Below are 18,990 nucleotides of genomic sequence, written 5' to 3'. Positions count from 1 at the left end.
ATTTGGTCACATTATTTGACATATTTATGGTAGTTTTCTTCATAATAGTCACATTCCGTCGACTCTAGAACTACTTCCCTAAGCCTTTATCTTTCCCAGGCGTCCCCCATGTCCCTTGCTCTGACCAGAGCTTTCTCCGTGGCTCCCTTAGTCTCTCTGATCTGATGGTACACGATGTCCGGATTCTGTGTAAGGACAGGAGAGGGAAAATGGAAACGAAACCCTGACTCCCCAGCTCTGGTTACTTGTCTAAAACCACATTCCTTCACCCGCAGACACCAGCGTCGCTGTGCAGGGCTCGGGACACTGCCCTCTGGGCGGCAGCTGAAGGCAGCCAAGTGCCCGTGAAGTGAGAGCTACCTAGTGTTTCAGGCCTCAGGGGCAGGAGCAGAATCATCTGGTGACTTGCAGGCCTCGTCTCTTTGGGCCACGATCGATCGATCGCCATCAGTGGCGGGCCTGAGCCTGGGGCTGCTCTGACCTCTCCCAGGCCTCTGGCCCCGATGCACGGGCTCTTCGTTAGGCGCACTCGGCATTCACACGCGTGGAGGACGCCACGTGGAGACAGGAGAGTTCCTGCCGGTGTCGCCCACATGCCAAACAGTCTCATGCTGTTTTAATCTCTGTGTAAACGTGCAAACAGAGACAATGGTATGATCCCCGCCCTTTCTCCCTTAGCTAAAACGATCTTTGCACACACACCAGTTAACTCATGGCAACAAAAAATGTTCGGCTTTAGTTTATTCTGTAAAAACATTTTTCAGACGTTCATATACATCAACAGTAAAATAATTGCTGATAACGTGGCTAAAATTTTATAACCACACGTATATGGACACGATATATTAAAAGAAAAATTGAAATTCTAATTCAGGCAGTAGGTTTTAATTTACTGAATTTAGGTGAAAATGAAAATTGGAATAGCGCTGCAAATTTGAAATTGAGCAAATAATTTTTATCATGGAATTGAAACAAAATAGAAATAAATTCCCACTCTGGAATTCAGAAGTGATTAACCAAAATATTAACATTAATTGAATAGAAAATCCGATCCTTATTCAGTCAGCTGACAATCGTGTAGTAGTTTGAGAAAAGCTCTTCTCCTTGTCTGATGTCCCTGAGAGCGACGAGAACGACACAGCGCAGCGGCCTGAAAGCGAGAAGCGCCCGTCAGTGCTGACAGCGCGGGCCATTTAACCAGCACGGGTTCACATCCCTTCCTACCTTCTTAGTTGATGCACTTGATCTCCATGAGGCAATAGCTGTCCCTGACGGAGGTGTTTAAAAGTAGACTATATGTCATTTAAAAAGGCCACAGGCCAATGAGTTTATTTTTAAATTTTCTTTTTTAAAATACATTTTTATTGATTTTAGAGAAGAAGGGAGAGAGAGAGAGAAACATCAATGATGAGAGAGAATCATTGATTGGCTGCCTCCTGCCTACTGGGGATCGAGCCCCAACTCGGGCATGTGCCCGTGACTGGAATCGAACCCGGAACCCTTCAGACCGCAGGCTGATGTTCTATTCACTGAGCCACACCAGCTAGGACAGATCAATAAGTTTATACAACTGACTACTTCTGAACACTGACGCTCAGGTCCTCAAAACTGGTATCACAAAAAAAGCATTTAAAAGTGATAATTCATTATAAGTTTAGCATTTTAAAATTTGTATGTTTATATTCTGCAAAGCTAGAAACATTAATTGAAATTAATTGGATTAACAAATACTTCTTATGGACACAACGAGACATGTCATCTTTTTTTGTTTTGTTAATCCTCACCTGAGGATACCTTTTCCATTGATTTTTTTTTTTTTTTTTTAGAGAGTGGGAAGGAGGGAGAGAAACATTGATGTGAGAGAGACATATCGACTAGTTGCTTCCTGCACATACCCTATTGGTCTGGGGATCGAACCTGCAACCCAGTATGTGCCCTTCATGGGGATTCGAACCAGAGACCGACTGTCCCATGTGTGGCCGACTCTCTAACCACTGAGCACACCGGCCAGGGCAAGAGGTGAAATCTTCAATGTTCCTGCTCACGCAGCGTTTCCTGTACCGGTTGGGTAGTAACGCGTTATGCCCCCGAGGATGTTAAAGAAACGTAAATGCCCAGCACACACGGAGAAAAGTTACCCAGTTTTAAGTCCAGGGAACAGTCTTCAGTTTTTAAATACATTCATTTCAAAAGGACACTGGGACCCACACAAAAGTAAGTTTGCTAACAAATGGCAACTCAGTGGAATGATACAAAGATTACATTTCCTACAGCATTGTTGATAACTCCACAGAATCACTTATTAAAAACTGTTACTTGAGTATTCTAGTAGACTTACTGGGCAGAAAATTGCTATACTGTAATACAAATGTTATCTTCTGAGTATTTCCCTTTTTTCACTATTTTTAAAATTTTATTTTTTAATTTAAATATAGTTGGCCTACTCTTTTTTTCACGATCAGGTTTCCAAATCTAATAGTGGAAAGAGCAAAAGAAATCAGGTGTAATTTGGCCCCTTCAGCTAGGTCCTCTCATGTCAGGTGGAGACGCAACCCTTAAAATGACTAGAGTAAAAACGTTCTTTGTAGCTGGAAAAAACAACAGAATCACTTGAAAAAAACTTTAAGGTTGATACTTGTAAAGTACTACCTAGAATAAAAATGGGCAATAAGAAGAAGGATGAGCAAATAAGCTCATGGAGAATTTTTATTTTCAAGTAAGTTTACATGAACACATCAAGGTGTGAAGAATGTAAAAACCTAAGTTATTTTTCACAGCTCGGGACACGCGGGGAGGCTCACCTTTGCGGGGCACAGCTGTAGGTGGTGTTGGGAAGGTACTGCTTCAGTTCCACAGGGAACCCCGCGGGCACGTCGAACTCCTGATAGCAGACGTTCGCTGGTCTGTCTGGGAGCAGGTATGTAATTTTTAGACACAGCCGTTTCACTAGCCATGGAAAGCAGTACTGAATTATGACACTTGTATGAGTTTCTAAATCATGAGAACATGCTCAAATTAATAATCCCTATTATGTTCTAGGCACTGCTAGGCTTTCTATGTAAAAAACATATATATAAAGTGTCCCCCCAAAATGCATATGCACTTTGAATAATTATAAGGGCAGAGTTTATTAAAATGCATTTCATTTTCAAAATGTCATAGAAATCAGCTGTCAGTGTATCTACATTTTTGGGATGCCTGTGTGTGTGTTTACTCGGTCTCTCTCACCCCGGGGTGCCCACTTACCACTGGAGCAGTTGTTGACATACTGGCCTACCGCCAGAGGGTTCTGAATTTCTGATGTTAGCCAAGTGCTATCACTCATTCTTAAAGGGCCAAGTCGGTCCCTTCCACTGCAAGATCTGAAACAGGCGAGAGCATTAGCCAAGAGGTCGTTCTTCTGAATCTTAAAATTCAAAAATACAAAATTAACCCTACAACTGAGAAAGTGCAATTTCTCTTACAAAACCACTTTAGTCAATAGGGCAACCAAGGCTACTGGTCACAGTCATTGCTGTGTGGTTTCGTCTCCTCTAATGAAGTTTACACATAGGCACCAACTTACCTGTACACGACTTTCGATAGTCCCTTGTCATTTCCATCAATGAGCATGCCATCCAAGCATCTAAAAATAAATGGATTCCCAATAGACTGGAAAAAGATTGGCTCATATTTCTGATATACTGTACCTGTCAGGCAACGAGACAAAGGCATATTGCAGCAACATGTAAAACCCACTAACACCATGGTAAGCACCTGTCTCTGGAACATATACATAACATGTAAGAACTTGTTTTAATTTCTCACACTTTTCTCCAATATTTTACCTCCAAGTTAGACCATCACATTCGCTGGCAATCTCACCGTTTGAATGGGGCCCAATAGCAGACAGAGCACAGAACCAACATGTCCGCGCAGCTGGAAATGTGCCTCGGCTAACAAAAATGTGAACACATTTCAGACTCCGTTGTATAATCACGGGGTTTTTGTTTTAATTCATTTGAGAGACCTCGATATGCTGGTCCACTCATTTATGCATTCGTTGGCTGATTCTTGTATGTGCCCTGATAGGGAATCACACCTGCAACCCTAACCCTAACCCTAACCCTAACCCTAACCCTAACCCTAACCCTAACCCTAACCAACCCTAACCCTAACCCTAACCCTAACCCTAACCCTAACCCTAACCAACCCTAACCCTAACCCTAACCAACCCTAACCCTAACCCTATGAGCTACCCAGCCAGGGCTGCTTTCTGTGTGTGTGTATTTTCAATATGTGTATATTATTGATGTCAGAGAGGAAGGGAGAAGGAGAGATAGAAACATCAATGATGAGAATCATTGATTGGCGGCCTCCTGCACGCCCCCTTCTGGGGATGGAGCCCGCAACCTGGGCCTGTGCCCTGACCGGAAATTGAACCGAGACCTCCTGGTTCATAGGTCGAGGCTCAACCCCTGGCCGTGCTGCTTTGTGGTTTTTGTTCGTTTGTTTTAGTGAAGTGTGATTAGACATGTATCAAAGCCTCTTCTAAGAAATGTGTTTTGTCAATGACAATAATGTAGCCGTGCACGGGAACAGATGAGCCTGGCCTTCTGGTTGTCCCTCCTTTCACTGGCAAAGGAGAAAGGGTACACGCTGGCGCTGCTTGGTTCCAGGCATGTAGATCTACTGCACTCGTTTCAGTGTTAATTTGTTGCTGGCTTGTGCCGTTCAGTCTTTACAGTTAATTATGTGAAAGAAGGTGAGCCTCCCTTGCTTAGGGATGGCAATTAGAAAATGGTCAAAGGACTTTTTGGAAACGTAGGTCTGACTTATGCATCCACATGTATTTTCCATTTTGCCAAACCCTACACCAGCTTAACACACGACACATCTTCGCATCCTAGTTCAGCGGCCGCCAACCTGCCAGACCTCACGGACCACCACCAGTCGGCGTCCGCTGAACTCGTTCACCATCTCCTGCAACGAAGCTGCTTACTTTCCAATGCAGAAATGGCAGGAAGGCCTTTATTCAGTGATATATTTATTTATTTTTAACATATTTTTATTGATTTCAGAGAGGGAGAGAAACATCAGTGATGAGAGAGAATCACTGATCAGCTGCCTCCTGCACGCCCCCTAGGGGGGATGGAGCCCACAACCCGGGCCTGTGCCCTGACAGAATGGAACCTGGGACCCCTCAGTCCGCAGACGGACGCTCTATCCACTGGGCCACACCAGGCGGGGCTATTCAGTGATCGATGAGTTTAAGTTCTACCTTTTATGTTTCAACCCCCGTTTTACATTTATCTGAACCAAACTGACTTATTCTCCAGTGCTTGTCTGACCAAAGCGGGCCGTACCACCTTCTCCTAAACTTAAACATTGAGTGGAAACATGTCCTTAAAAGAAGAGCGAGTGCGCGTATCCCGACCAGCGCGCACGGGCACTTTCCAGCCTAAGGTCATGAACGAGGAGCTCATTTCCGAACTCGGCCTTAAAAATCGGAGGAAATCCGAGTCTCCGATGCTCATGCCCAGGGTCAGGGCGACGGGCTGGCGCTGGTTCTGAGCGGGTTCGCCCGCGGTGCGTTACCCGGGTACATGCCGACCACGGCGCCCCGCGGGGCCCGTCCCGCCGCCACGAAGACGCCCCTCCCGGCGGCCGCCAGCGAGCTGGGCGCGCGGGCCACGCTGAAGCCCAGGGTCCGGTACAGAACGCCTTGGGGTGTGAGGCCGAGCACGGGCGCCCCCGGAGGCTGAGCCGACAGCGGGTCTTGGTACTTGGACCGAACGGGTTCCGGGAGCGCCGCCAGGACGTCCCGCTGCCGGGGGAGGGCGGTGGCGAACAGCGCCCGGAAGACGGCGAGCAGCGTCCCCAGGACCTCGGCGTCCGGGACCACTTTGTCCTCAGGCTCCGCGGGGACGTAGCGCAGGGTCCTGCAACGGGAGGGGCCGTTGGCCGCGGGACCCTTTCCCAGGGGTCGCCTAAGACCATCGGAAACACATCTATCATTGCATATTGTTGTTGTGATTCATCACGATGCTTCAATTATGTTTGTAACCATGAAAAGACATCCTGCGTATCAGATATTTACATTATGATTCACAACAGTAGTAACATGACAGTTATGAAGGAGCAACGAAAATAAAATTTATGGTTGGGGGCCACCACAACACGAGCAACTGTATTAAAGGGTCGCGGCGTTGGGAAGGTTGAGAACCGCTGCCCTGCAGGGACGGGGTGGCGCCGCCCAGCTCCCAGCGGCCCGACCCCGTGCGGACGGCCGGCCGCCCAAGGCCCGTCCGCGCCAGCGCCGCTGGGTCCCACACTCGTCCGGCCAGGGAACCGGCGGGGCGGCCTTAGGGACGGCCGGCCGGAGGCGCCCGGAGGAGGGGGGGCAGCACGCACAGCCGTCACGTGAGGCCACGGGGCATCCTCACGTGACGGCTCCCCGGGGCGTGGCTTCCGGCACCACGTTCAGTGGCGCCCTACGCGCTGTCGCTCCCCCGGGAGGGCGCCCCCTGAGGACGCGGCGCTTTCCTGTCCGCGAAGGGAGGTGACGCTCAGCCGGGAAGGGTCACTCATCGCTGCCGTGGGCGCCCCGAGGGCTCGTCCCCGCGCGCTCGCTGCTCCGTGAGGCGTCGCCCCGCTGACCCGTGTTGGCACCCACACTCCGCGTTTTAGGGTTTTCCGGCTCCTTTCTAGGCACCCGCCACTCCGGGCCGTTCCCCGCACCGCGGGCGGAGGTGCTTTCACCGCAACACCTGGGTTTGCCTTTCCGAGGGGCTCCAGCTCCTCGCGCTGCAGGCGCCTCCCTCCTTCTCAAAAGTTCAATATTTTCCCAGGAGCCGGCAACCCAGTCCGCGCCGCCCGCGGGCGACCCCTACCGGCCGACCTGGCAGCGCGGGGCACGACGGGAAATAGGCCCCAGGCCACGCCCACCCAAAGCCGCACGCCCCCGAGCAGCCCCCAGCCCACCGACTCCGGCGTTCTCAGCCGTAGCCCCGCCCACCTCGGGCCCCGCCCACACGAGCCTGCGGCCTCAGACCCACCGGCAGCCGGAAGCGCCTCCTCCCAGAGGCTCCGCCCACCTCAGGCTCCACCCACCAAGGCCTGCGGCCACCGGAAGCTCTGCTGCTTTAGGCTCCGCCCACCGCGAGCCCGCGGGCCTCAGGGCGCCTCCCGGCTGAAGGGGTCCCCGCCCCGCGAGCCCCCGTCCTCACCTGGGGTTGTGACTGATGTTCAGCGCGACCCAGGGGACGAAGCGGTACCTGTAGCGGCGCCACCAGCCCCGCAGGTCCCGCAGCAGGCGGCCAGGCATGGCGGCCCCGCGGCACCCGGACCCCGGCGCGCCCGGCGGGGGCGGAGCGGCGGCGCGAGTCCCGCCCTCGGCTCGGCGCTGGGCCAGGCCGGCGCGCCCCGGGCTCCGGGCCTCGGTCCGGGCGGCTCTGGAGGGTCGGGCTCCGGCTGGTGGTCACGTTGACGCGGGGGTGGGAGGGGCCGTCCCCGCCGCCGCCATCCCGACCGGAAGCGGCTGGTCTCATTCTGAGCTGGAAGCGCGGGTGTCGGCCGGTCGGCCTTCGGTCCGCGCGGGGAGGAGGCTCTTCAGGGAGCGTTTCCGCGCCGCCTCCGCCTCCGCCCCACCCGCCCCGGGTGCAGAGGCGCGTCGAGCCGCGGCCCGAAGGGAAAACGCCGCCTCGGAAACACGCCGAACGGGGCCTCGGCGCGGGAGGAAGGCCTCGGCCCCGGGCTCGGCCGCACTCACCGCCCTCCCGGCGCACCCACCCCCGCAGGCCTGGGCCCTGGCGCGGCAGCCCGGCCTCCGCGGTGAGCCCGTCGCGGCGGCGCGTGGACAGGCAGCCCGCAGAGGCCGCTCTCCGGTGCCGCCATCAGCGTCTCCGTCCCCGCCGCCGCCTCTCGTTGCTCTCGGAGAAGCAGGTTCCGGCGCCCGGCCCCTCCAGGTCTCTCCTTTTTGTCGCCGGAGCCTGTTCCCCGGTCAGAGGCCGCATCCCGGGCACGAGGTGATGTAGCGCTGCAGGTCGTCAGCCCCTTTCCGACGCTTAGACGGCGGGAAACGGCACAGAACTCCTGGATTTCCAGCTGCTTTTGGAAATTCGGAGGCTGTGGGACACGGCTTCCCCGCTTCGTTCCATGGCCACCGCGGCCCCTTAGACACCAATTGGCACGAACACCTGCTGAGGACCCTGGCCCCACGGGCGGGAGCCTGCACCGGCCGGGCGCCCGTTCATCGTACACGCAGGTTCTGCGCACCAGGGTGCCTGGCACCGGCCTCGGCGTCAGTTCTGCCTCCCAGCACCGTCCCTTTCCTCGTCCAGGAGCAGAAAGGAGGCTCCCGAAGTCACGGGTGGGTTACCGGCTGGCAAGCGGCAGAGCCAGATCCAACCCAGGTTCTGCCTGAGCTCTGGCCACCAGGCCCCTCGGCACCTCCCCGACGTGCAGGCCTGAAGTGAGACAACCTGCAAAACGGCCCTGACGTGGGAAGGCGGCAGCTCTCCTGTTTGCTGGTCACTGTTCGCTCTGCAACAGGCTTGCCGCACTCACCGGCCTTTCCGTGCAGGCCTGAGACCCAGCATTGTGCGATTCTGTGTAGCCTGCAGTTAGTATTTTCCTAAAATGACGAACACGTGCCCTTTATACAGAAACCTAACCTAGAAACGCGGAGGGCTGGTGAGCTCAGCTCCTCAGTGATGCCTCTTTCCGCGCGTTTCTGATTCTGATTCGTGGGAGAGACCACTGCTGAGCAGAACTATGAAGGACAAAGTAGAAACTGCAACCACCACAAGATGTGACCTGAGACTGGACCTGCAGCAGGAATGACATCTCGTCTCTGCTTCGGTCAGATGGAGTCGTCGCTGTGCCTGACAGCGGCCAGGGAACCTTCGTTCTCCCAACAAGCGGAACAAGGAGGGCGGATGTCATGCTTTTAAAAAATGCCATATTAAAAAATTAAAAAAAGAATACCATAGTGTATCAAAAGAGAGATGTTAATAGAACTGATTGAATTTGACCTATGGTGTCTGGAGCTGGGATATTTATGTGGACGTGTATAACGTAATGGTCAGGGAGAACTCGGGAATAGCTCTGGGCGGAATGAGACCAAAGGAACAGGACACCTGAGAGCAGCACGTGACTGGTTTGGCTCTCGCTCAAGGACATAACTGGGCAGCCGGCAAAACCCAAGCAGGGCCTCTGGGAGATGAGTTCTTTGTGGTGCTCTCACAACCTCCTTATAAGTATGAAATTATTTCAAAGTCAGTAAAAGTAACCACCTTTGTCCAAAAACTTTTATTTACTATAAAGACAAAACACCAAAATAGGTACAAATACTATAAAATTGGTTCAATGGGGTAAAAATTTTAATTAAAATATCTGGATATATTTAAAATAACAAAGGATACATTTTAAGCCAAATTTTCTTAACCCAGAGATTTCTTTTGTAACATTTGCTTTACACAGTAAGGTGCTAATAGAAGTTAGCCCTTAAGCCCTGGAAGTCTTAGGAATCATAGTCACACAGCAAATATAATTTCATGTGAAAGTGAACTTTGGTAGAAGAAAAATCTATAGGACACCTGAGGTAGTAGAAACTGGAATAAACAGCAGTAGACGTTATTTACAACTTGAGTACCAAATAACATTAAGAACAAAAATAATTACACAATACAATTTTCAGTCCAGCTTTGATCCAAAGAAAATAAGAATATTACATCACATTTGCATTGAAAACAAAAACGAAACAAAACACCACAATTACCAGCAAGCTGAGGGACCTGCACACACACTCAAACAATGGGCTTGGACATGCTGCGCTGTCTGAGCTGGCGCTCCGGCGGGCATGGTGATCTGCAGAGTAATACTGATGCGCTGCGGTTCCTCATGTACACAGTTCACGCTGCTGTCAGACCGCGTCTGTCTGACCAGTGATCTTCCAGTAATAAAATGGCAAGAGTGCATCCTTTAAAGCCTGCACGTGGGACTCGAGACAATCTCATTAGACTGCGAAAATGCCAAGTAGTCAACACAGAGGAAATAAAAAAGAAGGTCAAGTACAACACATGTAGAGCTACCAAACTTCACATTTCGGTACTATTTTTAACTCTTCAAATATTGCCAATCTTCCAAAACAAAGGAATGTAAAATTTCACTAAGAAACACATTCACATTTTTAAAAACTGCCTTTTAAAAATTATATGCAATATATCCCTGTAAACTTAACCTGGTAAGTTATTTGTGACTTCCAATTTGTGATGTACATTTAAAATGTAATCTGTGTAGCTTATTTAGTTTATCCTGAGTCTTTGAGAATAACCAATTCTAGTTCGCCCTGCCATGATTCAACTGGCTTCTGAAGAGTTAAAACTTAATCAGTACTTGATTTAGAGACTCACAAAAAAAAGGATAAAGAGCTGCCATTTTCCTTCAGGATCCGAATTCAACTGAGACGAAAACCATTAGATAATTGTGCAGGATCCAGTGAATTAGTTTGTAATTGAAATTCAATTCACTTTTCTATGAGGACATTTTCCAAGTTCAAAGCAAACGTCTAGTTTAAAAACACTATTACTCATTGGTGGTTGAGGAATGAAGTTAATTTCCTTTCATTCTCCACCAGGGCCGCCTGTGAAGAGAAGGAAAACAGCAGCTCCCTGCTCACCAGCAGTGGCGATTTCCACACGAGTGAGACTTAGTTGGTGAAGCTTCCTACAAATGAAACCCATTACAGAAACTCAGATCCCAAGGTAATCTTGATCTTGGCTGTGCTGCCTCACAGAGAACAGTTGCTTTTCTCTGAATTCACGTTTAACCTGCACCAGAAGAGCAGTGATGGACTTGATGAAGGTAGTAGTAAAACCCAATTTTAAAAAAACAAACAAAATTCTGTATTAAAAAACTCTTGCCACAGCAAGATATTCAACAAACTAGTTCACGCTTAGTTCTATTTTTTTTTTTTTTCTGGATTGAAAAGATCACCTTTCCCTGAATATTAAACAAAAAATGAAGGTGAAATGAAAACATAGAACCATAATTTCCAAAAACGAAATGAACGGGCCAACAGTAAAATGCACAATGAGCCACAATTGCCCAGGCTTTTAAAAAATAAAGGTCAACTGTGGGTCATAAAGAAGTTATCAACTTTAAAAAATATATTTCTTTACCGCTACTTATAGCATAGTCTGACCTAAAAAGAGGCAGATACTGATTTATATTGCCAGTGACAAAAAACTGCATGAAAGCAGACCCCTGCTTGTGATTGCGATACGAAATGGAAGAGTAGTTGAGACAGTAAAACAGATCCTGAGCCCCTCAGCTGCTAATATTGCTGAAAAAGTGCTCCGAGAGAAATAATCATAAAACTATGCTTCTGTTACTTAGTCATGCAAACTCCTTGCTGTCTTGTTGCCGAGGGCCAGTCCCTGAAAGGCACCATTTGCAGTTCGGCACAGGTGTGGGCTCTGCAGACTCAGCTTAGGTACAGACATGATTTGTCAATCACATACTTAGGTAAGGGCTCCCCATGGGCTTGTTCATAGCTGTTCAGTGGCAGGAAGGCCAGCGGATTATCACCGTGGTTCCCACTGACGTGTTCCTCTGACTGAGCATCCGTCCATGTGCATCTGTCTGCACAGCAGGCTACCACGTGGTGCGGAAGACCGGGTGCTTCAGCAGCTCCCTTGATGGAGGTCTGTCCTGAGGTTGAAGTTCTAAGCAGCGAAGAGCCACGTCGCGTAACCCGGGAGACAAGTGTGACGGGATCGATGGGGCGGTCGTCGCACTCGCGATCTGTGGGAGAAACAACAGGCTGAAGCGTCCCATGCGGGACTCCTGACCCGGATGTGCCGGCCGTGGAGCTCGTGGCCTCTGCACAGGTGCCCTCCACACGGAGGGGCAAACCGGGGGACACTCTGCTAACGGTGTGAGGCAGAAACTCGCCATTGGACGGAAGGATCTTTCTAAGAATCCTTCAAACTTTAGGGCATTAGCACTTGATCAACTGCATCCTGTCAGGTGGATCTGCTCCGTCCCTGACCGTCTCAAATGCAGGCCAAGTGCATCCAAATGATCAGAGGAGAAGTGCTCACTCGATGAACTTGCTCTCCTAGACACTGTCTCCGCGGCTCCCTGCACACTGTCTACTGTTTCAGCACAGAGAGCAAGAAAGACTCAGCCCTGCCAGTCAGGCGGCCGAGGAAGACAGGAGGCACAGGATGACAGGCAGAGGCCACGCACAGGAGTGGAGTGTGTGTGAGTGTCAGTGTGTGTGCTGGGCGCTTTACTCAGGCCTAGGGCTCATTCTACGTGTCCTCATCACAGTCCTGTGAAGTAGGTGCTGTATCACACCCACCTTATAAACAACCAACCACAACAAAACGGGAGACAGAACAAGGAATTTCCTGGTCAGTGGCTACCACAGGATGGAGCAGGGCTGGAATAGGCCTGCGCGACTCCCGAGCCCAATCTTTTACCAGCATGTGGCTGACTCAAAGCTAACAATCTGAACCACTGCACTGATCTCCGGTGGAAAAGTACAGAATGGACTTGAGTTGTCAGAAAGGTAGAACAGAAAGGATTTGGAAACGGACTTTTTAATTTTTTAAAATTGATTTTGGAGAGAGAGGAATGGGGAGGAGGGGAACAGAGAAAGGAACATCAATTTGTTGTTCCACTTATTGACGCATTCATTGGTTGCTTTTTCTGCCGATTAGGGATTGAACCTTGGAGGATTGGGACAACTGAGCTACCCGGCCAGGGCAAAGGTGTGTTTTTAAAATGTAGAAAATAGTAAACTGGAATCTAGAAAACGTGTGGGTTGTATACAATACGTGAAGAGCTTCAAGTTTTTAAATTTGAAAGTCTGACAGGGATATCTATGTGCTTATTCCAGTCGGGAGCAATGGTTCAGTGTTTGCTAATTCACTGTCTGCAACAACGTCACAGAACGTCACTGCCTGGAGGAGTGAGGCCCGGCTGTCCATGCGCCAGCCCTGACCTGCCACGGGCGGTTCTGCAGGTGTGCACACAGTTATTTCAGGAAAGGTGTGCCTTCATGTCAGACTGACAGTTCAGGAGAACCCATGAATATCTGCTGGCTGCCAATTTTAGCAGAAGGAAATCGTTTTTATCTTGTAATCACCTTAAATATCAAAGCGAGGTGATTGGAGTGTTTCTCTGCATTCCAGGGCGGCTTGGCACAGGCCATCTCTATGATGGCACAGCCGACACTCCACACGTCACAGCTCCTCCCGTACTGCTGCCCTCGGAGGACCTAAAAGAAAGCGGAGTTTCACTTAAAACACAGAAAGCCACCCTGTAGTTACGGAATCTAGTTTTTACTTAAGAGCAAAACAAGGTACAAACAGCAACTCTGCGACGAGCTGATGTCTCATTTATTTCATTAAAGAGCTTATTAATCTATGGGACACAACAATATTTTGGAGAATTGTGAGATTCAGAGGAGTCACAAGAAATCACAGAATTTCAGCACTGCCCAGTGCACTTAGTAAGCTATGGGGCAAGAGGGCAGCGAGAATCACTGTGGAGCGCCAGGAGGCTGACCACGAAGTAGTCCAAGTTCAGAACAGCAACAGCAGCTCCTGCTCACACTCCCTCCTCTGCGGGAGGACATGCCTCTGTGCTCACCTCCCTCTGGAGCAGAGCGAACAATGTAAAAAGTCTCTAACAGGTATACTTTGTTTACTACAAAACAACTGCTATGAATTACCCAACAAGACTTCATTAGAAATAGCCTTTAAGCAACTCTATTAAAACCTATCTTTTAAAATTTTGTTAAGACAAGAATGGAAAGGCAGGGATTAAGGGTGTGAAATTAAGGATATCATTAAACCTCATGCTTAGGGTCATGGGCTTCTAACTGGTAAGCACAGATTGGATAACACTGCAAACTAATTTGGTATATTTTCTCCTGCCACACACGAAGCTGCTTCTCACCTCAGGCGCCATAAATGCGATTGTCCCCAGCAACTGTCCCTGAAACTCTCCTGCGCCAGTTCCCTTTGAAGCCAGCCTGGCTGCCGCTCCGAAGTCTGCGATTCGCAGTCTCTGACCTGTGCTGTCGATGAGGAGGTTAGCACCTGTCGAGGAAACGGCAAGTGAGCGTGTGTGTTAAACACAAAGGGCAGACGACACACTGAAATACCAGTGACCCAGGACACAGACGAGGGAGACCACGTGGCAGAGGCTCGGTCGCGCCCCCTCTCGGCTCACTCGTTCCTGCCCAAGACACACAGGTCTCCGCAGGGTGAAACAAGCACCACCTCAGCCTCAGCAAGACGGCTGACGAGGCATCAGGCACAAGGGGACAGGCGAGTGCTGAACCTTCAATAGAATGGTTCCCGGCCCTGGCTGGTGTTGCTGAGTGGATAGAGTGTCGGCCTGCGGACCAAAGGGTCCTGGGTTTGATTCCGGTCAAGGGCATGGACCTCGGTTGCAGGTTCCTCCCCAGCCCAGGCCCTGGTCGGGGCACGTGCAGGAGGCAACCAATCGATGTGTCTCTCTCACATTGACATTTCTCTGTCTTTCCCTTTCCCTTCCATTCTCTCTAAAATCAATGGAAAAATATCCTCTGGTGAGGATTTAAAAAAAAAAAAAAGGAAGAAAAAAAAAGAATGACTCTCAACAAAAATCTTTCCTCAAAGTTCAAATTTTAGCATCACTTACATTTTCAAACAACATTTTGTTGAAACATACTGACCTGGACCAATTTAAACTACTGCAGTTTCATAATTACAGCTTTAATAAAAATTAATATTATTAAACTACTTAAATACATTATGTCAAAATCAAAGCTGCCGTTAAACTGCAAAAGATTGGAAAGGATTTTTCTTGAAAGTTTATAATATTGCCATTATTCTAAGTAAAACTGGGGACAGGAACTTTTGGGGAGGCGGTACATTCTGAGATCAAGAGGGACTGGAGAGCTGACTCTGTCCGTGGTTTTCCATCAGTGGCTCCAGAAAAGTCACAGCCTCTCTGAGGAAGTCAGGTCACGTGACCCTGAAGATTCCTTCAGGTCTGGTGATTTGAGTGACTCAGGAGAAACAATCCTCTAGTTGATTTCACGTTAGAAACTATCAACAAAGGCCCAAGTTTTAAAATTACAGTGTTTTCTACTTATTGCTAGTGAATAACAATGAAAGAATCCCTACCTTTGACATCTCTGTGGATGATCTGGTTTTCATGGAGATAGGAGAGGCCACGGAGTAACTGCTCAGTGTAGTTAATGACCACGGATTCCTTGAAGGCTCCGTATTTACTGAGCAAATGAGCCACAGATCCCCCTACAAGACAAACATAAACCGGTAATAATTATTGTAAACTTAAGGCAGAATTAAAATTTGTTACCTTTTGGTTACATAAGGTTGCACTTTATGACCTCATGTTCACTTTTGAAATGTTCATTTATATTCTGCATCAGGAAGTACAACTGATTTAAATACATTTAACTAATCTCAGAACCTATTAGGTATTTTCATGGAACCCTCATGAACTGTTTTCTGAAAGGTCAAGATTTCAGAAAGCTTTCTTTTTTTCCCCCTGTCTTATTATTATTTAGAAAAAACACGCCATTGAATGTAGATAATACGCAGGAATAAAAGTGGTTTCACTCTGCCTCAGAAAGCTTTCAAAGTTAACACTTTTGGGTGAAACTATTTCTGAAATGTACAATTCACTTCTGTCTTTTTGACTAAGATATACAAAATGTCTATTTTAAAAAAATATGTTTTTATTGATTTCAGAGAGGAAGGGAGAGGGAGAGAGAGATAGAAACATCAATGATGAGAGAATCATTGACTGGCTGCCTCCTACACGCCTCCTACTGGGGATTGAGCCCGCAACCTGGGCATGTGCCCTTGACCGGACTCAAACCCAGGACCCTTCAGTCCACAGGCCAACGCTCTATCCACTGAGCCAAACCAGCTAGGGCCAAAATGTCTTTCTTAATGACCTGAGTAAACAGTGCTAACATCTTATTTAGCAGAAGGGAAAGAGAACAGTACGAAGCAGAAGACCCAGAGTTGGGCTTGATATCCTATTATTTATTAGCTCTGATCTGGGGCAAGTCACAAACTCAGGGAGCCTCATTTAAAAGTATTTATAATCATCAACCTAAATATAAGAATCAACCCAACTACAACCAGTATCAGAGACTATACTGAAGAACTGATGTGCAGAGGCGGAGATCAAGGCGCAGATCCTGGCCTCCCCTACTCCCCTGAGCACCCTGGAACTACACCGATCTACAGAGCAACCACGGCCGAGAATGACCTGAGGACTCGCTGAGTAGAATTCCTACACCCCAGGATATAAAGAAGACACAGTGAAACAGGCAGTAGGGGCAGAGCTGTGGTCTGATCAGGACCCACACCCAGATTTATGCCACGAGGGAACTGCACCAGGAGGATGGGTTCTCCCTCACATTATGGGGAACAGAACCAGTCAGCCTGAGGGTAGACCTCACCCACTGGCCTGCCCACAGCACTCACGGCCCAACTACACAGGAGGGTGCACTCAACCCACACAGGGAACAGCCTGAAGCACCTGACTCGTGACCAAGGAAGATGATGACACTGGGCCCCACAAAACATCTTCTACATAAGACCACTCTTATAAGACTGGGAAGTGCAGCTAGTCTACCTAACACTCATCAATGGACAGATCATCCTGATAGAAAATCAACAGGAAACGGTGGCCTTACATGATACATTAGACTTCATGGACTTAATTGATATTTTAAAAGCATTTCACCCAAAAGCAGCAGAATATGCCTTCTTTTCAAGTGCACAGGACAGACCAGATATTAGGCCACAAAAGAAGTCTGAATACATTGAGAAGATTGGAATCATATCAAGCATCCTCTCCAGCCACAGCAGTATGAAACTAGAAATCAACTACAGGAAGAAAACTGGGAAAAACACATACATGCGGAGACTAAACAACATGCTACTAAACAATCAAAGAGGAAATAAAAACAGTATCATGAGACAAAATAATCAGAATAGTATGTTATTGGCATAAAAACAGATATATATATCCAAGGAACAAACTAGGAAGATCAGAAATTAACCCACACTTATATGGTCAATTATGACAAAGGAGGCAAGAATATACAATAGGGAAAAAAGCAGTCCCTTCAATGAATGGTGTTAGGGAAACTGGACCACTCTCTTCGGCCATATACAAACAAATACATAAACTCAAAACGGCTTAAAGATCGAAAGGTAAGACCTGAAACCATAAAACTTCTGGAAGAAAACATAGGCATAAACTCTTCGACATCAGTCTTAGCAATATTTTTTTGGATGTTTCCCTCAGGAAAGGGCAACAAAAGAAAAAAAATAAAAGCAAAATGGACTACATCAAAAAGTTTTTCCACAGTAAAGGAAACCAACAAAATGAAAAGGCGACCCACTGAATGGGAGAAGATATTCACAAATGATACTTTTTATAAAGGGTTAAGATCCAAAATACATAAAGAACTTATATAACTCAACACCAAAAACTAAACAACAAATAAAAAGAAAACCAAACAACCCTGTTAAAACATGGGCTGAGGACTTGAATAGGCATTTCTTCAAAGAGGACATACAGATGGTGAGCAGACACAAGACAAGATGCCCAACAATCACTAATCATCAGGGAAATGAAAATCAAAACCCCCGTGAGATACACCTGTCAGAATGGTTACCAAGAAAACAACAAACAGTAAGTGCTGGTGAGGATGTGAGAAAAGGCAGCCCTGTGCACTGCTGGTGGGAATGCAGACTGCTGCAGCCACTGTGGAAAAGTGTAGTTTCCTCAAAAATAAATAAATGAATAAATAAAATTACATATGGTCCAGCAATTCTCCTTTTATCTGAAGAAGAAAGTACTAATTTGAAAAGACATATGTACCCCTATGTTCACTGTAGCACTATTAACAATACCTAAGATATGGAAGCAACCTAGGTGTCCAACGATAGACGAATGGCTAAAGATAATGTATAGACCGATAATGAAATACTAGTCATAAAAAATGAAATTTTGCCATTTGTGACGACATGGCTGCACCTAGAGTATTATGCTAAGTGAAATGCGTCGGAGAAAGACAAACACCATCTGATTCCACTTACGTGTGGAATCTAAAGAACAAGGTAAATGAGCCAACAAAACAGAAATAGACTCACAGACCGAATAAGCTGATGGTTGCAGAGAAGAGGGCGGTGGGAGGATGTTTAGAAGAGGTGAAGGGAAATAAGAGGTATAAACTTAGTTATAAAATTTATAAGTCACAGGGATGTAGTGTATAGGAGAGGAACAATCGTCAATATCTTAATTTTGTATGGTGACAGATGGTTACTAAACTTAGTGTGGTGATCACACTGAAACGTATATAAATGCTGAATTACTATGCTGTACACCTGTATATATACTGTATGTCAAGTGTACTTCAGTTAAAAAGAAGAGCTGATTTGTAAATAGATATATACTCTCCAAACACAAAAGGTCTAAGAAGTTAAACCAAGCACTTATCTAGTTATTCCATCCTACGTCTGTTTTACTGTGTATACTGCATAATACAAGAAAAACAGTCTTCATCCCTAGCTGGTTTGGCTCAGTGGACAGAGCATCGGCCTGTGGACTGAAGGGTCCTGGGTTTGATTCCAGTCAAGGGCACATGCCCGGGTTGCAGTAAGGGGCGTGCAGGAAGCAGCTGATCAATGGTTCGCTCTCATCATTGATGTTTCTATCTCTCTCTCCCTCTCTCAAATCAATAAAAATATATTTTAAAAAACCAAAAAAAACATAGTCTTCACTTGCTGAAGTAGATGACAAGGTTCACCTTTGTGCTTCAGTTCTAGTTTACCTATAATAAAATTTTCAAGTTACACGTTAATCAATTTTAGTTTGATACTGTCATGTTAAATCATCTCTTAAACCTGTCCAATTAATGAAGGCTACCTGGGAAAATATGGATCCTGTATCTAC

At 47.6% G+C, this 18,990-nt stretch overlaps 2 protein-coding genes and 1 long non-coding RNA gene across 8 annotated transcripts in view; 1 reads left to right on the top strand and 2 right to left on the bottom strand.

Moving 5' to 3' along the window:
• Positions 1–867: 867 nt before the first annotated feature.
• Positions 868–7,625, bottom strand: SETD9 (SET domain containing 9). 4 transcript variants are annotated; one of them, XM_059695053.1, is made up of 6 exons: positions 7,209–7,617; positions 5,578–5,921; positions 3,566–3,689; positions 3,247–3,362; positions 2,802–2,907; positions 868–1,150 (listed from the first exon to the last, which is right to left on the bottom strand). In XM_059695053.1, exons 1-6 carry the CDS (start codon positions 7,304–7,306, stop codon positions 1,063–1,065), a joined length of 876 nt encoding a protein of 291 aa, XP_059551036.1. In that variant the 5' UTR covers positions 7,307–7,617; the 3' UTR covers positions 868–1,062. The 4 variants fall into 4 exon arrangements, with proteins under 4 accessions (XP_059551036.1, XP_059551038.1, XP_059551037.1 ...); XM_059695055.1 differs by lacking the exon at positions 7,209–7,617 and adding an exon at positions 6,403–6,744; XM_059695054.1 differs by lacking the exon at positions 868–1,150 and adding an exon at positions 1,410–2,588 and having other exon boundaries at positions 7,209–7,625.
• Positions 7,626–7,748: 123 nt separating this feature from the next.
• On the top strand, positions 7,749–14,631 carry LOC132233811 (uncharacterized). 3 transcript variants are annotated; one of them, XR_009452728.1, is made up of 2 exons: positions 7,749–9,239; positions 10,619–14,631. It is a non-coding gene; the product is annotated as an uncharacterized LOC132233811 (long non-coding RNA). The 3 variants fall into 3 exon arrangements; XR_009452727.1 differs by having other exon boundaries at positions 7,749–9,257; XR_009452726.1 differs by having other exon boundaries at positions 7,749–9,323.
• MAP3K1 (mitogen-activated protein kinase kinase kinase 1) overlaps positions 9,277–18,990 on the bottom strand; it is a 45,115-nt gene continuing 35,401 nt past the window's right edge. Inside the window, exons 17-20 of the mRNA XM_059695051.1 lie at positions 15,171–15,302; positions 13,954–14,096; positions 13,139–13,270; positions 9,277–11,787 (exon numbers count right to left, since the gene is read on the bottom strand). Coding sequence (XP_059551034.1) covers positions 11,638–11,787; positions 13,139–13,270; positions 13,954–14,096; positions 15,171–15,302 — 557 coding nt within the window. The 3' untranslated portion in view covers positions 9,277–11,637. The remainder of the gene's footprint in view (positions 11,788–13,138; positions 13,271–13,953; positions 14,097–15,170; positions 15,303–18,990) is intronic.

The sequence above is a fragment of the Myotis daubentonii genome, chromosome 4, assembly GCF_963259705.1.
Source record: "Myotis daubentonii chromosome 4, mMyoDau2.1, whole genome shotgun sequence".
In the NCBI taxonomy this organism is placed as follows: Eukaryota; Metazoa; Chordata; class Mammalia; order Chiroptera; family Vespertilionidae; genus Myotis; species Myotis daubentonii.
This window is presented reverse-complemented; position numbering and strand designations above follow the sequence as displayed.

Bases quoted from the DNA above. Each gene is read 5' to 3' on its own strand.
- SETD9 (XM_059695053.1), bottom strand. From the start codon at position 7,306: ATGCCTGGCCGCCTGCTGCGGGACCTGCGGGGCTGGTGGCGCCGCTAC. The intron at 3,690-5,577 runs GTAACGCACCGC...GTTGCCTGACAG, and splicing joins CGTGGTCGGCATGTACCCGG to GTACAGTATATCAGAAATAT. The intron at 1,151-2,801 runs GTGAGCCTCCCC...TCTCGCTTTCAG, and splicing joins TACAGCTGTGCCCCGCAAAG to GCCGCTGCGCTGTGTCGTTC.